Genomic DNA, 18,773 nt, shown 5'->3' on the forward strand with positions numbered 1-18,773 from the left:
CATTGCCTTTAGATTATAGCATTCTTCAGTATCAGAAAAGTAGTGGCTAGTTTGTGACTGGGCAAATGCTACTTTTTTTTTTTTTTTCGTTGGGAGAAGCAATTCTGGGCATAGCTGTTCAAAGATTTTAATGCACAAAGAAACAGTTTTGCATTGTATTTTAAAAGGGTGGGTTTTTTATATATGAAGCTAATGCTATTTCCTTTTCTCCCTTCTTATCAGAGATTGGAGAGTAATTCCTAGTGATCTGCATCTTAGTTTGGAAATCATTGTCTAAAAATGCCACTTCTTAGATATCTGTCAGCAGGTTGGCAAGAATACGAGAAAGGAGAGGAAAAATTAAATCATACTGTTGTATCTTCTTTTTTCCATTCCTTTCTCTATTGCACCTCCCTCTGTCTGTTTAGTTTTAGTGGCAGATCTAAGTATGTGGTAGGCTAGAAGTAAATGTTTTTGGAATAAGGTGACCATAATTTTTAGCAGAGCAGACTGTTTCCCAGATGTAATTGACTGGCAGTTTGTTGGAGGCGAAACTGCAGTAAGCTCTGCAAAGGAGCTCACCCTTTAGCTTAGCAGTCAGGGCCTAGGAGAAGATTTGTCCAGAGCAGAGGTAACGAATTGAGAATAGCGGAAAGGGCAGATGGTCCAAATCCTCACTCATTACCTCATCTGGGGTCTCCTCGGTATTTATCAGTGGAAGCTTTCTGTAATTACCCCTACGTGCAGAGCAGTTTCTAAGTCCCTCCAAAAGTCAAAATGTGATTTTTGAGAGGGTCTTGCAGACTAATGCCTCAGGAGGATTTGATCCTCACCTACAACCTGCCGATACTATTCTGTGAACTGAAACGTGAGGAGCACGTGGTGTGAAGGATCAGTTTTGTCTATGGGAATGTCAAATTTCATGGCCAGACCTGGCTCATTCTGTGTGCTTACGTGTCTTTCACACTGTAGAAATGTGGTTTCTAATCTTGTTAGTTTTTTGTAATATTTGAACATTTAAATTTTTTTTAAATTGTTTAGGCTTTTGTTTTCAGTTGAAGTATTAGCATATTTCACACTCATTCAAAAAAAAAAAAAGTAAAGATTAGTAAAACACACCAGAACAATTCTCTTCCCTTCCAGTCTTCCTTCTTCCTTCCTTCTGTTCCCAACAAAGCCATATATGCCAGAGTTCTGCAGTAATACACATATCATCTAGAGAATTGAGGTGGCACAGTATTTTCTCAATAAAGGGTCTCTTATCTCTCAAAGATAGACTCAAAGCCTATTGAAAACAAGTATAAGACTCATACTGGTCAACAGGTGTCACCAGTTGGAAAAAATGAAGAAATATGTGCCAGCAGTCTTGAACATGTGGCGCTCAAACTCTTCGGATTTGGAAACATAAAGTGCATGGATGCCAATAAGCTATACCAGTAGCTCCCAAAATGCCATAAAAATCTGTCCTTTGACTTAGGGGGAAAAAATGGTAGGAAGGGAAGAGGAACCCAAGTTGTAGTGCTAAGCTAGAGGCTCCTAAAAATCCAGCTCTGTAATTTCCTACTCTACAGGGTTTTCCAAAGCATCAGAATAGCAATGATCACTGTAGAATATGATTGTATTCTGTAGAAGCTGTAATTCCAATCCACTTTCTTTAAAATGTTAAAATGTCTGCTAGGAGATTCTAAATGGCAAATGGTTAAGAAAAATCTCTGGGATAGACAAATGAGTAAGTGTCCCATATCAATTATTGGTAGTATCAAATCAGTGCAGCAGTTTAAGTCTCATTTAACCTCCCTATTATTTAATTGTAATGCTCTAATGTAATTGCCTGAGACTGGACTCCTTTTTCAATACAATTCTGAACTATCATCTTCAAAACTGCTGCTATGGTGTTCATACTATCACAATCTAGGAATTTCTTAATATTGGTAAAGTCCTAGAGGAGCATTTATTTATCTTTTTGCTTTCATTTTAGGATGAGAAAATTGGCGTGTTGTGTTTATCCTGGAAATATGTTTAACTCAAGAAATATCTGTGAAAATATACAGTGTTATCTGTTTCAGAAATAGCATGGTGATAGGCTAAATGTTACTCTGCTTGCTGATATTTCCAGTATGCACAGCAGGCTGTGGGGTTTTTCTTCTGTATGTTCTTGAACAGTGTAGAGAGAATTTATTAGTAAAAGGAGTATTATTTGCACTTCTGTGACTACTTTTCATTTCAGTGCGGACTAAAGGAAACATTACTCGTTACCATACCCAGAATTACATTTTTGTCTCGAAGCATTTTTTTTAGAGAAAATGTTTTGATTAATTTAGACCTTTTCTCAGTGACTAAAGGGAAGGTTTTTCTTCCTCAGATTTAATTTCAGTAAGCCAAGGTATAAACATGGCTTTTAAGGAAGTTTTCCCTCCCACTTGGAGCGATTGTAGAGGTATTTTTCAAAACTATTCTTGAGGACAAACTCCTGATTTTTTTCTGAGGTATTGGCAGTATAGATTTCAGGCTAAATGCAGAGTTATATTTTTCTGTAGAATTTTCATCCTGCCAGCACAGTAGTTCTTCTGTAGATACATGGGCTTTTTGTCTTGTGAAAAGACACTCTGCTAGCATGTTCAGATGTTTCTGGAGAAAGGTATTAAGAAAGAATCTGGAAAGTACTGAAATATTTCTTTATGGAGAAACAATAACTTAGGTGCTAATCAAGCTTTGCTTTGTAGCAGTGTTAGTAGTAACAACTGTACATCTGGCTATAAGGGCTTTTAAACTGACAGGATACTGTGGTTTGAGGAGTCCTTTTATTTATGTAACACTACTGTTTGCTCAATTCTCTCTCTCTCTCATTTTTTTTTTTCTTCCTTAAAATCCTTATTTTCTGTTATGCCATATCTGAATTAGGTCCTTTTTTTGGGGGGGGGGGGTGTGTGTAATTTTTTATATTCAACCTCTAGGTTTTCCAGGAAAATGATTTTATTTTTCCTTTTGGGAAGCTAAATGTCATACTAATGGCAAGTGAGCATGTTTCTGCCATGTAATCTTAGGTCTGTATCCTGTCGTCTTTCTAAGAGCAAGTTCTTAGTAACCAGCTTGATAGAACAAAGGAAAGGCAGAAATTAAAGCTAAAATATGAAGCTGGAAAACAAAACAGAAAAGTAAAATGAATGCTCTTTAACAGGGATGACCACGTTTCCAGACAATTGAGGCAAATACTTATTTTAAAGTCATGTCTAACAGTTTAGTGTTAGTACCTCATTAAAATCCAGGGATTAATAGCAGCAATCTCCTTGTTGCACATTAAAAGAATTTAGTTTAATTTGGGATTAGAAGGGTACAAGGTGACATTCTAGCAAAGCTGTTCCCAAGGTATCAGCGAGGTGAAGTGGGATTGGCTTAAAGACTATGGTTTCTTAACTGTCCCAGCTGTACTATATATTTTTATATATATGCTTGTATGGATTTTAAAATTGTGATGAACTGGTTCAATAATCCTTTATAATATATGTTATCTTCGGAAGTGAAACTGTCAGGAAAAGCTTGTTTGAAGTGTTAAGAAAGGCAGTTGGAGTTATAGGTCCATACTGCCTTTCTGGGACTGAAAGTGTGGTTGGGCTTAGGTTAGTTCAAGGATATTAAAATCTGTGGATACCGGTGTTAGAGGTTCAACCTCTAATCAAGACTTCCTTGTGTATTAGGTAACGTGCAATATTCCACTCTTCTGCTCTGCAAGTATGCAGGGGTATGCAGCATGTGCAGTGCGTGTGAGTAGTTGGAACAGGATTGGTTGTTATTCTCCTCCCTTTTGTACTACAGGTATTTCTAACCGTGCAAGTGAGAAGAACCATCTTGTGAGCCCTAATCTATGAATTAAAGAATTTGAGGAGAGGCATAGGATGAGCTTATGGACACTATACTCTCCTCCCTGGGTTTAGATTTTGGGGAGAAGGAGAGGATGGTTGGTTGGTTTATTGCTATCAGTTGCTTTTTGTTAGTCTGTCTCAGCTCATTAATATGTCAATGTGTGATAGCATTTACTGCCAGGGATTAATACACAGAAAAAAAAAAAATTTAAAAATTCTAGTATAAAAAGTTAAGCACCTGATAGAGTGTTATCCAGAATTTTCATGATGAGTTCTTAATATCTTTGCAGTGATGTCAGCAGCCTGTGTGATTTGATAATTTTATTTATTTATTTATTGATGCTTCTGATTTTTTTTTCTGAGGGGAAAAAAAAGACTCGTTTTGTTCTAACTGAGTTTAAGTATCATGCTTTTGGCATTGTATATGTCTTTGGTTATTAATTAAGAATAAGTATATTAAACTAATGTTTTAAGCAATAACAGTACAAAACTATGCAATTTCAGAATATTTCTTTAAAATGCAAGGATATAGAAAAAGTGTATTTTAGTTAAGCTTATTTTTCCAACCACTCTGGCAGAAATTAAAAATAACAGCTGGCTTTACAGGGAAATCCACACTTCCAATTTATCAGAAGAGTTAAATCTCTAGTAATTTACAAGAATGCCATTACCAGTATGTTGTTTGAATTACAATCTTTTCCTCTTTACTTTTTTGTAAGTCAGAATGAACTGACACTTTTCCTTTGTGTCTGAAAGGGCCAAATGTGTTCTGGATGATATCACTTCCTCTAACAGAAGGAACTCAGTTCTGTCTCAAGCTCAGTTGTTTGCCTTAAATAATAGCCATTAAGAGGAGGAAAATATCTGTGCAGACAATGAGTGAGACTGAAGGAAGAGAAAGTCTTTGCAGATGCTTACATTTATGAGCTAAACTACCGGAGGTCCATAGTTCAGAAGCAAATCTTTCTGATGCCTGGAGTGGTCAAGAAGACTGGAGGACTAATGTTTTGGTCCGAAATTAACATATACTGTTGCATTTCAAAGAGAAGCAAGATAAGATAAAATCAAGTCTGATTCTTAGCTATCTAATTCTAACTAATCGAGTTAGAGAAGGACCAATTAAAGGACAATACTTTTCAAGAAGGAAAATCTAAGAAGTAGTCTCCTCTTCCATTGTGTGTATGTGTGTTTGCTTTTTTTAATACTTTGTCTTTGATTTTCTTCCAATTATGTTGGATTTATCCAGCTCAATGAAGATGATGTCACATGGTGTGTTCCTCAAATGTTTAGCTCATAATTATATGAAGACATGTTTTTTAGTATGGTGCTGCTGTCTTCATGTGATCACAGAATATCAGTAAAATTCAATTTCCTCTTGATCTTGTCTCCTGCAGCTGTAGCAATGCCTCCACTGTGAAAACAGTAGATTGTTGTCCACTTGCCTTCCAGAATGACTTACAATTTTGGATCTACTTGTACTTACTTGCAGAGTAAGTACTTTTTCTGTGTAAGTGGTCCAATTGACTACAGTAATCCAAACAGGGACTTCAACATAATTATAATACTTCTTTCAATTTATTATCCTCTTTCTCATTTTCTATGTTCTATAATTTTGTTTTCTTTCAACAGAGGAAACTTATTCACAGGGTGAAGTCAGGCTGACACTTTGGAAATTTTCTCTTACAATCTTGGTCCTACTCACGTCCACGCTGACCCACAACACTGCAGTTTCTGAATTTTTGCAGAGCAGACAGTGCCAGTGATGTGGTCTTACCTGAATTGTCCATGGTGTTTTGCTGAAAACAGATGTAATTTGGACCAAAAAAAAGTCAACAGGAATCTATGAGGAAAAGCTGAGCATCATAATCCCTCTCATCAACTGTAGCATCTATGTTCAGTATGGTAGTCCTGCTGAGTAATACATGTGTTAATGAAGAGAAACTTGAAAAGGATATTTTTCAAAAAAAAAAAAAGAGGAAGAGAACCTGAGGGAAGGAAAAATCCAGCTTCCTTGTTAATCGATTTAAGATTGTTGTAAACTGAGATATGGCTTCATACATGCAGAAGAGAGCATTTGCTTGTAAGTGAGCAAATGGAGAAAAAATCTCTTGTCCATGTGCCAAGAAATTCACAATTTAAGTAGGAAAAAAGAGACAATAAATAGATTCAGACAGGAGATTACAAGGAAATTATACTGGTCCATGTGTTTGGTCTTGGTCTAGCAGCCTAACAGTTACTGAAATTTTTCTGAGTGCATCATGACACAGTGAACTGTAAGGAAGCTTAGTTCAAGATCCTTAAAGCAGTTCCTGCTAGAATTTAGAGTTCTCTGGTGCTCATACTTTATATGAGCAGATCTACTATTTTATATCATATTTAGTAGTAACTGAAGATGTTCAGAAGCAGTTAGGAGATTCTTAGTACTTTGGTGACTTCATTGGGAGGATACCATATTGCCTTTAAATAATAATGCAACAGAGATGTTTGTCTCATATCTAGAATGTAAGTTACAATATTTAAATCAGACCTGTAGCCACATTTCTTAGTGAACTAGGAGCAGCGTGTTTCCAACTCCTTGAGGAAAATACACATCCTCTTAGATGACATTTACAGCCTATGTGCTTCTGCATGAATTGATGTATGAGCTGCTTCCTTAGCATCTTACTAAAAACATGGCATTTTGAATGCCTCAAGAGCTGTCATCTTCCTGCATCCTAGAAATCCTATGTTATGAGACTCTACAGTTACCTGGACAGATTTTTCCTTGCGTGTTTAGGGTTCCATACTTTAGTATGGAACTATGATCATTGTATGCCAAAGCTGGCTTTAGGATCTTTTTTTAATTTAAACTAATAATTTTAAATTGAAACACAACAGGTTATAACCTGCTTCATAATTTTTTTTTTTAAAAAAAGCCAGTAATGGTTTACTTTGAAAGATTTGGATTTCCCCATGCACTTTGTATTTGTTCTCTTTTCATTGATGTCTTACTAAAAAAAGCAGCTCTCATTTGTAGACTGCAGCCTATACTGATTAAAAATAGTAATTTTTTTTTATTTTGGACTGAACAGTTTAGGTTTGTGTTGTTGTAAAACTTATCTCCAATTGAACTTGTTTTCAAATCCTGAATGGATAATTTTAAATAAGTAGGTTGATGATTTGTTTTTAAAGATCAGTAGGGCTATCTATCCTCCTCTTTCCAATGTAGCTGAACAGCTGATGAAGCATCAGAGGCTACCTTTTGTATCTGTTGATCATCTTGTCACTTTTTTCTCTGAAATAAGTTTATTGACTCACTTGGCTTGAAAAGAATGGAGACGTGTAAGGATATTGATAAAGTTATTCAAATGCATCAGCTGTTGAACAGCAAGTGTACAAACCGTTGTCGAGCAATAGTGGCTCCAGGTGAGATGAGCCATGACACACCTCAGCTGTCTATTATGCCTTAGGGGATCATTTCCTGACCTAGGCTGCTGTTCTACCGAGGGGTGCTTCTGGCACTGACTCTTTCTCAGATATCCTTTTATTTATATCATAGAATCATAGAATATCCTGAGTTGGAAGGGACCCATAAGGATCATTGAGTCCAACTCCTGGTTCCACACAGGACCAGCCGAATCAGCGCATATGACTGAGAGTGTTATCCAGATGCTTCTTGAACTCAGTCAAGCTCGGTGCTGTGACCACTTCCCTGGGGAGCCTGTTCCAGTGCCCGACCACCCTCTCGGTGAAGAACCTTTTCCTGATATCCAACCTAAACCTCCGCTGTCGCAGCTTCATGCCATTCCCTTGGGTTCTATCGCTGGTCACCAGAGGGAGGAGATCAGCACCTGCCCCTTCGCTCCCCCTCGTGAGGAAGCTGTAGGCCGCGATGAGGTCTCCCCTCAGTCTCCTCTTCTCTAGGCTGAACAAACCAAGGGACTTCAGCCTCTCCTCATACGTCTTCCCCTCTAGACCCTTTGCCATCTTTGTTGCCCTCCTTTGGACACTCTCTAATAGTTTTATGCCCTTCTTGTACTGTGGCACCCAAAACTGCACGTGGTACTCGAGGCGAGGCCGCACCAACGTGGTGTAGAGTGGGACAATCCCTTCCCTAGACCGGCTAGCGATGCCATGCTTGATGCACCCCAGGATACGGTTGGCCTTCCTGGTAGCCTGGGCACACTGGTGACTCACGTTCAACCTTCTGTCAACCAAGACCCCCAGGTCCCTTTCAGCATGGCTGGTCTCCAGCGTCTCATCGCCCAGTCTGTATGTATAGCCAGGGCTGCCCCTTCCCAGGTGCAGAATCCGGCACTTGCCCTTGTTAAACCTCACGCGGTTGGTGATTGCCCAGTTCTCCAATCTGTCCAGATCTCTCTGCAAAGCCTCTCCACCCTCGATGGAATCAACAGCTCCTCCCAATTTGGTGTCATCCGCAAACTTGCTCACAACACCTTCTAGTCATACATCCAAGTCATTTATGAAAATATTAAAAAGAACTGGCCCTAAAATGGAGCCCTGGGGAACCCCCACTAGTGACTGGCCGCCAGCCTGATGTGATCCCGTTTACCATAACTCTTTGGGCCCGACCAGTCAGCCAGTTGCTCACCCATCGCACTATGTTTTTGTCAAGCTGTATGCTGGACCTTTTGTCCAGAAGGATACTGTGAGAGACAGTATCAAAAACTTTACTGAAATCTTAAAAAATGACATCAGCTGGCTTGCCTTGGTCAACTAGATGGGTGACCTTGTTGTAAAAAGAAACTAAGTTTGTTAAACAGGCCCTTCCTCTCACAAACCCGTGTTGGCTGTGACCAGTGACCGCGTTGTCCTTCAGGTGTTTTTTGATAACTCCCAGCATAATCTTCTCCATAATTTTACCAGGCACTGAAGTGAGACTGACAGGCCTGTAATTACCAGTGTCTTCTTTCTTGCCCTTCTTGAAGATTGGAACAATGTTTGCCAGCTTCCAGTCAACTGGGACCTCTCCCAGATTCCCAAGACTATTGAAAATAATTGAGAGAGGTCTCGCAATGACATCACCCAGCTCTCTGAGCACCCTGGGATGAATCCCATCGGGCCCCATGGACTTGTATGCATCCAGGTGGAGCAGCAAGTCCTGCTCAAGTTAGGGGTCAGCTGGGAGTTTATCATTACCGCAGTCACGGTCCTCCAACTTGAGGCATCTGGGGTCCCAGAGCCCATCATCAGTGTTGAAGACAGAGGCGAAGAAGGCATTAAACGTCTCTGCTTTGTCTGTGTCCCTGTTTGTAAGGTGACCATTCTCATCGAGTAATGAGCCAATATTTTCTCTGGTCCTCCTTTTGTTATTAACATATTTAAAAAAGCCCTTTTTATTGTCCCCCACAGTACTGGCCAGCTTCAACCCTTAACTGAGCTTTGGCCGCACGAATTTTCTCCCTACAAAGGCGAGCAGCATCCCTGCAGTGCTTCCACATTGCCTGACCCTGCTTCCAGCTGCCATACACTTTCTTTTTCCGCCTAAGCTCTAGAAGAAGATCCCTGTTCAGCCAAGCCGGCCTTCTGCCCCGCCTGCTTGACTTATGGCATTTTGGAATCGCCTATTCTTGAGCTCTTAGGAGGTGGCCCTTAAAAAGTGACCAGCACTGACGGATCCCGATGCCTTCAAGAGCAGTTTCCCAGGGGACTTGACTGACTACTTCCCTGAGCAGCCTGAAGTCTACTCCCCATATCCAGGGTTGAAGTTTTGGTGGCAGTTTTCCTTCTATCGCCAAAGATTTTAAATTCTACCACTTCATGGTCGCTGTGGCCAAGACAGCCACCAGTCGCCACTTCCCACACGAGACCTTCTCTGTTCACGAGTAACAGATCTAGGAAGGGCACCTTTCCTCGTTGACTCCTTTAATACCTGTACCAGGAAGTTGTCATTGAGGTGTTTCAGGAAACTCCTGGACCTGCTGGTATCAGCTGTGTGGTGTGTTCCCAGTTGACATCTGGCAAGTTGAAGTCCCCCATAAGGACAAGGGCAGTTGATCTAGAGGCCTCTCTTAGTTCCTTAAAGAATAATTCATTGGTGGCATTGTCCTGGCTGGGTGGTCTATAGTAGACTCCCACAACGACATCCCCTGTATTTGCTTGTCCCTTAATCCTTACCCAGAGGCTCTCAACCGTGTCATCGCCGACTGACAGCTCCGTACAGTCCAGCCCCTCTCTTACATAGAGCGCCACCCCCCCACCTCTCCTGCATTGCTTGTCTCTTCTGAAGAGCCTGTAACCATCCATCACAGCACACCAGTCACAGGACTCTTCCCACCAGGTTTCACTTATGCCAATGATGTCATAACACTGGGATGCATACATTTATATACTAGGTTCGTTATCTTATCTCCACAGATTTTAGGGCCTATTGATATAAAATGTAGTACACTGATAAAGCTCTGAAGAGCAAAGAAGAATGAAAGAGAAGTCAGTGGGGAGGCAGAGGGCTGGAAAACTGAAGAGCCTCTTCATGCAAATCTACTCTGAATTGCCTTTTTGCCTGGGAAAAAAAAAAAAACCAAACCACTAATAGATCCTGAATGTTTCAGAAAGACAAAATTATTTTCTTTGTGAAAGGATCTTTACTGTGGCAGTTGGCGTGAGGAAAGCAGCAGGAGCAGTGTCGCTGCCCTCCAGTGGGTAGGTAACAGCCCAGGCATCCCTTTTGCCAGCAGTTGTATCACCTCCCTTACTTGCCTGCTCCTTGCTAATACATTTCCCTTTAACAACCTCACCTGAAGTTCCCCTGCTACAGCTAAAGCCCCTTTCTGCTTTTTCTGTTCTTACTGATTAATGAGGGTCACTGCTTCCTCTCTAATATCTTTTTTGTATATTTGTAAGACTAATTTCTCTCTTCAGTTTCCTTTCCCAGGGCTAATCAGGTTTCAGCTCTTGCAGTCTTTCCTTACAGGTCAGGTTCTGTTTTCTCCTGAAATCTCTCATTTTTATGCATCATGTTTTAAAAATAATAATTGTAGATCAAACAAAACTTGATTAAAATTTGAAGGATGAATGTAAGAAATCACTGTGCTTGTTTGTGGTAGCAGTCCTTTCACAGTAATCCCTTTTGACTTACAGTTATGAAAATCTTTACCTGTATTGCTCCATTTGTGTGACGTTCACCTCTGAACTGTATGTACGAAGCAGAACTTGAGCTCCAAAATACTTTATTTAATTTTTACTAGCATCTCCTGGGAAACTCAGCAAAGATCCACCCATTAGATCACTTGATGACAGCTGTGTACTCCAACTGCTTCATCAGAAATGGGTAGAACGGCTATGTGTCTGTAGTCTTGCCATGTGTCTGGATCTGGCAATACTCATGTAAAGGTTATTCCCAATACAGATCCAGACCAGAGTGTGCCATTTGAGTAGCAAATCATTTGGACATATATGTCCATATAGCCAAAAGGCATGGCAGAACTCCTTTCATAATCTGTTTTAAGCCTTGCTCCTGCAAGGACTGAGAAATTGCACTAAACTCAAGGAAAATATGTGCAAGTTGGCTTCAGTACTAACATCTAATACACATGAGGATTTGTTGCCTTTTTAGACTCTGTTTCAGAGAGAGAGAGCGAGCATCATGAAAAGTAGATCAAGAAGAGAAAATTCAGTATTAAATTTATCATGTGCTGTCCTGAAATCCCTTTCTCTGGAAAAAGCCATAGCTTTTCTTTAACATACAAGTTTATTTTTCTCAAGTGAAATCTCTTCACCTGAGAATTAAAAAAAGGGAAAAGATTCTTGGTTTCATTTGAAGGGTTAGGGCTATTGCGTAATTCTCAATAGCATTAACACGTAAGTTTTACAAATGACATTATGCACTTTTGTTCTTTCCACCTGAGCAGTTCATCTGTCTGAGTGGCCATTATCTCTTGAGAAACACTTAAGTGGTTGGTATCATGTGCTGGAGAGTTTCTCAGTATTTGCTGTGTTCTGGTTAGATGAAACCCAGTTCTGTGCTACTGTTTCAGTTCAGGGAGTAATTTCAGTTCAGGGGTTTTATCTTCCATTCTTTCAGTTTCTTTATTATACAATTGCAGTCTAGTCTTAGTGTCAGCTGTGATGAAACCAGCAAGCTTTAACAATAATAAACGTGTAGGTTATTGGAATTTCTTTTGCCTCTTAAGCAATCTCATTCAGAAAATCACTTAATGACACAAAGTGTCTGAGTAGAACGTGCAGCATGTAATGGAACAAGTCACCTGGACTTGTGTTCGAATGAGCTTCAGGAGTGAATGAAGTAGGGGTGTGTGATGGTGTGGTTTTTTTGTTTGTTTCTTTTTTTTTTAATTAAAGTGAGTGAAGGACTGCTGTATTTAAACAAACAAACAAACAAGAAATGGTGTGAGGGATGAGCTGCTTAAGTTTTACTTTTTCATACCTTAATAGTTAAACCTATGTAAGCCTGTTTAGGTACACAAAATTTTTTTGCATGCATGCAGGGTAGTATTCAATCCGTGTACGAGGCAGGAGACACCAGGAGCATTTCTCTGATATTTATGCAGCTTGTGACAGCAAGTAATGATTTAGTTTTTGAGCCTGCGGATATTTGCCTCAACAGTAAATGAGGGAACTCATACCAGAACTGAACTCTGATTTCTCTCTGCATAGATCACTTTATTGGATAGAACTATGTGTTTTATGCCATCAAAGATATTCATACTCAAAAGTAACTGTACAAACACATGTTCCCATCACATAAATTGTAGGAATTTATAAAAGTAAATACAGTTTCTAGCTATTGTTTTCTTCTGTAAGCAGTGTTTGGTATCTTGCAAGTTTAAAAGGGTGGGAGCATCATCTCAGAGTAACATTAATTATTTTCTTTTGGCTATAAATCTGGGAACAAAATGATTAAAAGAATGGAGAAGAGAGGAGGGAAACTCAAATAAAAAGGTACTTACATTTATTGCATTTTGCAGGGTTGTTTTCAGGAACAACGTATGTCTCTTGAGACTTTGTTTCTTATCCATTTTATAGAGCTCTGGCCTCTTAACAGCACTGCTTTAATGACTTGTTCTTGGGGTTCTGAGTTGGTATCAGCGCTTGCCATGAAAACAAGCCTGTTACAAAGAGGTCAGGTTTCACGAGACAGCAATAGACTTGTGAAAACAGATTTTACTGGAACAAATAAAGTCAGAATTAAGAAGAAAGCAGAGATTTGCATAAAGAAACGATACAGAAGGAGCAAGTATTGGGCTAAACTGATAAACAAGTTTAAATTTAGATGAGAGATAAGTGGGGATTTTTTTGTTTCTAAAACCATATTTAGTGACTAATGAGTTTTTCTGAAGATTCTGTGCAGTTCTCCGTAGTTCTGACTTCTGCTATCTTTAAAGATTAATTTTTGGAGGAAATATATTATTTCTGCTCAGGTAGAAAAATGTTCTTTAAATATCAGCTTCAATTAACAACTTGTATTGGATTTTCTAAATAGTATAGCTGAATCTGTTCTTGCTTGCTATCATCATGACATTTTGTGTTCTGTGAAATAATAATTTTCCTCAGTTTCTTTTGTAGTTCCTGAGAGTCCACTTCGGTCTTTATTCTTCAGCTGTAAAGTACCGGATGCATTGAAATAAATCATTCTCTTTATATGCATAAATGAAAACCAAATACTGTGTTTCTGTTGTCTCTATCTGTCCCTTTAAATAATTGTACTGAGATAAGAAAATTCTGGGTGTGATTTTTATAGGTCCTATGGAGATTAAACTTTTAAAGGTGTGTAAGAGCTTTGCTTCGATAAGACTGTATAATTACCTTTCTGCCTTGTTAAAACGATCCTTTCTTATACCACTGGCTGTCGTGCAGCTGTGCTACATGATGGCTCTGAAATTCATGTTACGTTGATTTGTGTTGTTCTTACTATCTATGCCTTTATCACATTCCTAGATATTTTATTTTGAAAGCTAAGCAAACTTGCCTAGTTTGCTACATCATACTTTCAGTAAATAAATGAAGAATGCAAAGCACTACATTTTCTGTTAAAAATCTGTTAAGAACAGCACTAGGGAAATGTTATTCTGACTCCAGGTGAACGCAGGTTGTCCTGTGAATGGAGGAGGAGGGAAGGGAGGAAGTAAGACAAGCCAGGATGTGTATTTTTTCCTTCCTTCCACCTGCCTCCCCCGGATGGAACACTACAGGAGATTTGGACTGCATCAAATTCAGCAGAAAGCAAATACAGAAAGTTTAGAGTTAGGGAACGACCTGGTGTACATGCAGGTTATTTGTCTTGCACTGAGTCTTTCTGGTCTGTGAAGTGGAACTACTGTGGGTAGGCAAAGAACTATTAAATCTCTCTCTCTTTTTTTTTTTTTTCCTTCCTTTTGATGATTCATTAGCAATAAAGAGAAAATCTGTTTAAGGAAAGAACTGCTTTCGTGTCTCCCCCTAACAGGCTTTAAATGTGAGACTTCTGTTGTAACATCTTTATGCAAGTTGTGGGATTTTTTGTTTGTTCTTGAACCTGGTACTACTCCAAAGTACTACCTTCACTGCAGACAGAACTGGCCTCTCTCACCAGCAGAATTGAACCCAGTTCCCTATGGTCGGTAGGGGACATACTGCAGAGTGTGCTGGGGCTGCAGGGACCCACTGCCGAAAGCACGGGACTGGTGGTAAAAACGGATACCAGGAGCATCTCTGCTTGCATCCTAGGATTTTGAATCACAATTGAGGTGCCAGATGTAGTTTCCAATGGCCACAGCGTTTGTATCTTGTGGCCGCAACTGCTTTCAGGTGATTTTGCTGTGCAAGACAGTTTGGTTGTCTTGTTAATCACAATCTGGGACCTCTGGGAGGTCTGTTCACAAAGCTGCAACACTTTAACTCTGCTGGTATGATTAGGAACACTCATTCCTGCACTGCTGATGCAACTACAGGAATGCAGTGCAAAAAAGGCTTTATTCTGACCAGGGAAATGAAATAGGAATACTAGTAATAGGAAACTTTAAGTTATGTAGTTACTGAGAACATGTTAGAATAAATAGGATAAAACCCCCTCACATTCCAATTAATAAACAAGTAAAATGGAGGAATTGTTTCAACACAAACCTTGAATGTTAGAAGGTGGGTAACTTACTAATATTGTTTTATCTATTGAAATAATGTTTCTCTATAATTTATACAAGAGTAGAAATGTATTTGAAATATGATTATTATTTTTTTTAAATTAGTACCATTGCGTTTATGCAGAGATTGTTCCCTCTGCAGTTACAGGGGGTAGAAATGTGTGTGGAATTATTTGTGTTGTGAGTCATCCAAAATGAGTTGCCTCTTCAGAGTTGTTCTTTCTGTTAATTATGCTGTAAGTAGCAGTAAATAAGCAATTAATTAGAGGGTTTTGTACTCCTTTCCCTTTGGCTTTTATTTTCTGAGTGAAGAAATCCAACTACTGATCAATTTCTTAGGTGTCTGTTAGCTGGAAGGTATCTATTGAGCTGCTACTTCTATTGGCTCAATTTTGTGAACTTAAGTTGTAAATGCTCAAAATTACATTGATGCTCTGTGCATCAGGCATCTGCTTGGTGACCACTCAGACTGTTAGGATGAAAGTGGGTTTACGTGATTAAATGTTTTTGAGTTCTTATTTGATTTTGATTTATTTTTCTTATCAAACATGAACTTGTACAACACTGCAAATGCTTTTACTAAACCGAATATTATTAAAGTACTAAAATATGACTGTCAGGAATGAAGTGTTGTTTTGGAAATTTTCTAGTGCAGTCACTTTTTTTTTAAGTATAGTGGGGCCAGTCCCAAACTAGTTGAATTGACCTGAGCTTCATTAGTTTAATAATTGATATGCTTTCCATCTGCATGCCAGTCAATTTGTATGCTTAAATCTGTTTGAGAGTGTCATTTTCATTTTCATTGAAACATTGTTTTACTGAATTGGGTTAAAGCAAAGTTTTATTTTAAGTAAATGTTCAACCAGTGAAACCATGCTATCAAACAAAGTTGACAAGGTAATTAGATCTGTCTTTGCATGGAGAAAAGAGGACTATTTGAGGAATTTCTGTGTGTTTTTGCAAGTTGATCTATGATCTGGAGTTTGGTTTAGCCAGGAATTTTTCCTTGCTTCAGTCCTTTAAATTCTGTGTTCTCCTATTTTTAGCCATTTCTGCATTTGAAGTCCAGCCGCTTTCAACTGAGGTCCAAGAAGGTGGAGTAGCTCGATTTGCCTGTAAAATAACAGCAAACCCTCCTGCCACTGTGACGTGGGAAGTGAATCGAACAACTTTACCTTTAGTCATGGACAGGTATGTAGAGTTACACATCTTAGAATGTCGTTTATTTTCTGTGATAATTTTGAGCACGCTACAAGAAGAAAATCTGAATACTTGCAATGCCATAACATAAAAAAGGTTTCATGTGTATAGTATGTCAACTGTTAAAATAGCTAGTAATGGTTATGTTGTTAATGAATTCTAAATAGGTGTTATGAGTCCAGACCAGAATCACCCACTATTGTCTACACAGTAATCGTTGACCTATGAATTGTTAGTGGTGAATTTTGTATGCAAGTCATCCTCAGGAATGGGAATTGCTGTGGGATACAGAACAGGTGGACTTTGGCTGGGAGTGATTTGAACCAGCAGGATTGCTTTCACAGAAGAATTGATGCTGAACCTGTTTTTTCTTGAGAGGGCCAATAAAGAATTACATGTACAGAAAACTGAGTTAAAATACTTCATGCCAGGTAAATTCTGCGCAGGGGACTTCTCTTGAATTGATTAACTTAAAGCATACAGCCTGCTCCCTGCTAGAATCTTTCCGTGTCCGGATTGTATTCATTGAACCTGCTCCCATCCTTCTTGACACATAACTTTTGTTGAACATGTCTAAGATGCCTAGCATGCAAAGGAAGGTAAAAAGAGAAACATAAAAATTGAAAGCATAGATGGTTTTCTGGGAACCATATACCGGTTATGACATTATATCAGAAATTGCTGCCAAAAATCAGCCAACCTGAATAGTATGGATGTAGTAGCTGGCTCAAGAAGGTTGGGATGGTTGCTTCTGATGGTGAGAAAGATCTGCTTGTTGAAAGTAAATTCCTCTGCTCTCATCGTGGTGCTGGGGGAATCTCTCCTGTAGTTCAGAAATGCGGGAGGTGAGTCATGTATACAGAATGTTTTTGAGTCTCCAGCCTGCTCTTCCCAGGTCACTGTAGCAATGGCTGTTTGTGAATCAAGTAGTTAATTCCATCATGGTGTTCACTGGCTGAACGTTTATCTACATATCTTTTTTTTGTTTCTGTGACAGGATAACTGCTCTACCTACAGGAGTTCTTCAGATCTATGGTGTTGAACAGAAGGATGCTGGGAATTATCGATGTGTTGCCACAACAATAGCCAATAGACGTAAAAGCACTGAGGCAGTGCTGAGTGTTATTCCAGGTACTAGCATGTGAGATTTTTTTCAATGGCATTATTTTCTTTTTTTTTATATTATAGCAAAAGCACTTACATGTGTTGAAGAGCTATAACTGTCCTCTGAACCACTCACCCAAATAATATTTTGCTTGCTTGTATCTTGTGGCTAAAATATTGTTCAGTGTAAGTTTCCACAATTACCGAAATAAGACTAAGGTGTAAATTTAATTTTAAGCATCCTTAAAAAAAAAAAGCCATGTTTTATTTCATATTTAATTGAACTTTTGTTTAATTGTTCTCACTTTCTTTGATATTTTTTTATTATTATTTTTTCCCCTGTCCAAAGCCTCAGACTTGAAGCCTTTTCACAAGCCATCTATAATAGCTGGTCCTCAAAACATTACGGCATCTCTTCATCAAACTGTCATACTGGAGTGTGTAGCCACAGGGAATCCAAAGCCAATCATCTCATGGAGCCGGTTAGGTAGGTCTTAAAATTACAGCATACAACCTTCAGCCTGTGGAGAGGAAGTGAAACTGGAAGGAAAGGATTTAAGCAATTAGGTTACTGTTCTGAGGCTTCATGTAGTAGGTAACGATTAGTAGGTTAGGGTAGAATAAGTGAAACATTTTTAGTTGCATACTTCTGTACTGCTGTTAGGAAGCCCTGAGTTTTTCTGAGGCTTTGGATTCACCAATTCTGCTGTCAGTCCCACGCTGCCCCCAGCCCAGGTGGGCAAAGTGCCATATAGGGTGGTGAACTCCAGTGATCTGTGACTTGCAGTAGAATCAGTGGTGAGTTAGGGCAGGTTGGAGTGGTTGCATCCTATGAAACAAACCTGTAAATGTTTTTCCCTTTCTTTTTAGAAGCAGTATGTGAATGTGATTTGGACCTTGTGTTAATAGGCCGTTTGGACTATGGATAGGCATAGTCAAACCCCGAGTAGTCTGCTTGGAAGGGGAGAAGAGAGGGAATGCAATAAGAATAACAACATTAGCGCATCACATTTTTCCATGAAAACTACTTCCGTTTTTATTCTGACATGTACCTAAATGTGAAAGTCAGGACTGTACCTGTAGAAGCAAATAATTAAAAGTTTTCCTACATTTTTATTTCTAAAAGTAGGAAAAATAAACATATATTTCCTGGTTGATTCAGTGGCTCTCATAGACAAACAAGTAAGAAAAAAGGAACCTAACAGTCATAGGGCATTTGCTGTGAAAATAGAAGAAAATATATGGTAATCAAATATTCTCATTTTATCCCCAGCATTATTCAAAAGGAGATGGATGATCCCTGTTTGTAAAGATGATGTGGATGTTGGTAGTGATGAACTGAATCATAGTGCAAGGCAACTGGGGAGACTAACTGGGAAAACGGCATTGTTTTTTTAGCTGTGATGACGAATTTCAGATATAAATCACTTACTAAGTGATGAGACTCAACCATCTGTATGGTCAGATCACTAGAGTGAAGAGCAAAGCAAATGCAAAATGGAAACCTCTGAAAGCTCATCTGTGATTTCCCTTTGCATCTTTTGACTTTTAA

General features: G+C 38.9%; 1 protein-coding gene across 1 annotated transcript in view; it reads left to right on the forward strand.

The window, feature by feature from the left end:
- Positions 1-18,773, forward strand: part of PRTG (protogenin) — an 88,877-nt gene that overhangs the window by 23,642 nt on the left and 46,462 nt on the right. Inside the window, 3 exon segments of the mRNA XM_054836501.1 lie at positions 15,964-16,108; positions 17,115-17,248; positions 17,571-17,708. Coding sequence (XP_054692476.1) covers positions 15,964-16,108; positions 17,115-17,248; positions 17,571-17,708 — 417 coding nt within the window.

This window comes from Grus americana, chromosome 10 (genome assembly GCF_028858705.1).
Source record: "Grus americana isolate bGruAme1 chromosome 10, bGruAme1.mat, whole genome shotgun sequence".
NCBI lineage: Eukaryota > Metazoa > Chordata > Aves > Gruiformes > Gruidae > Grus > Grus americana.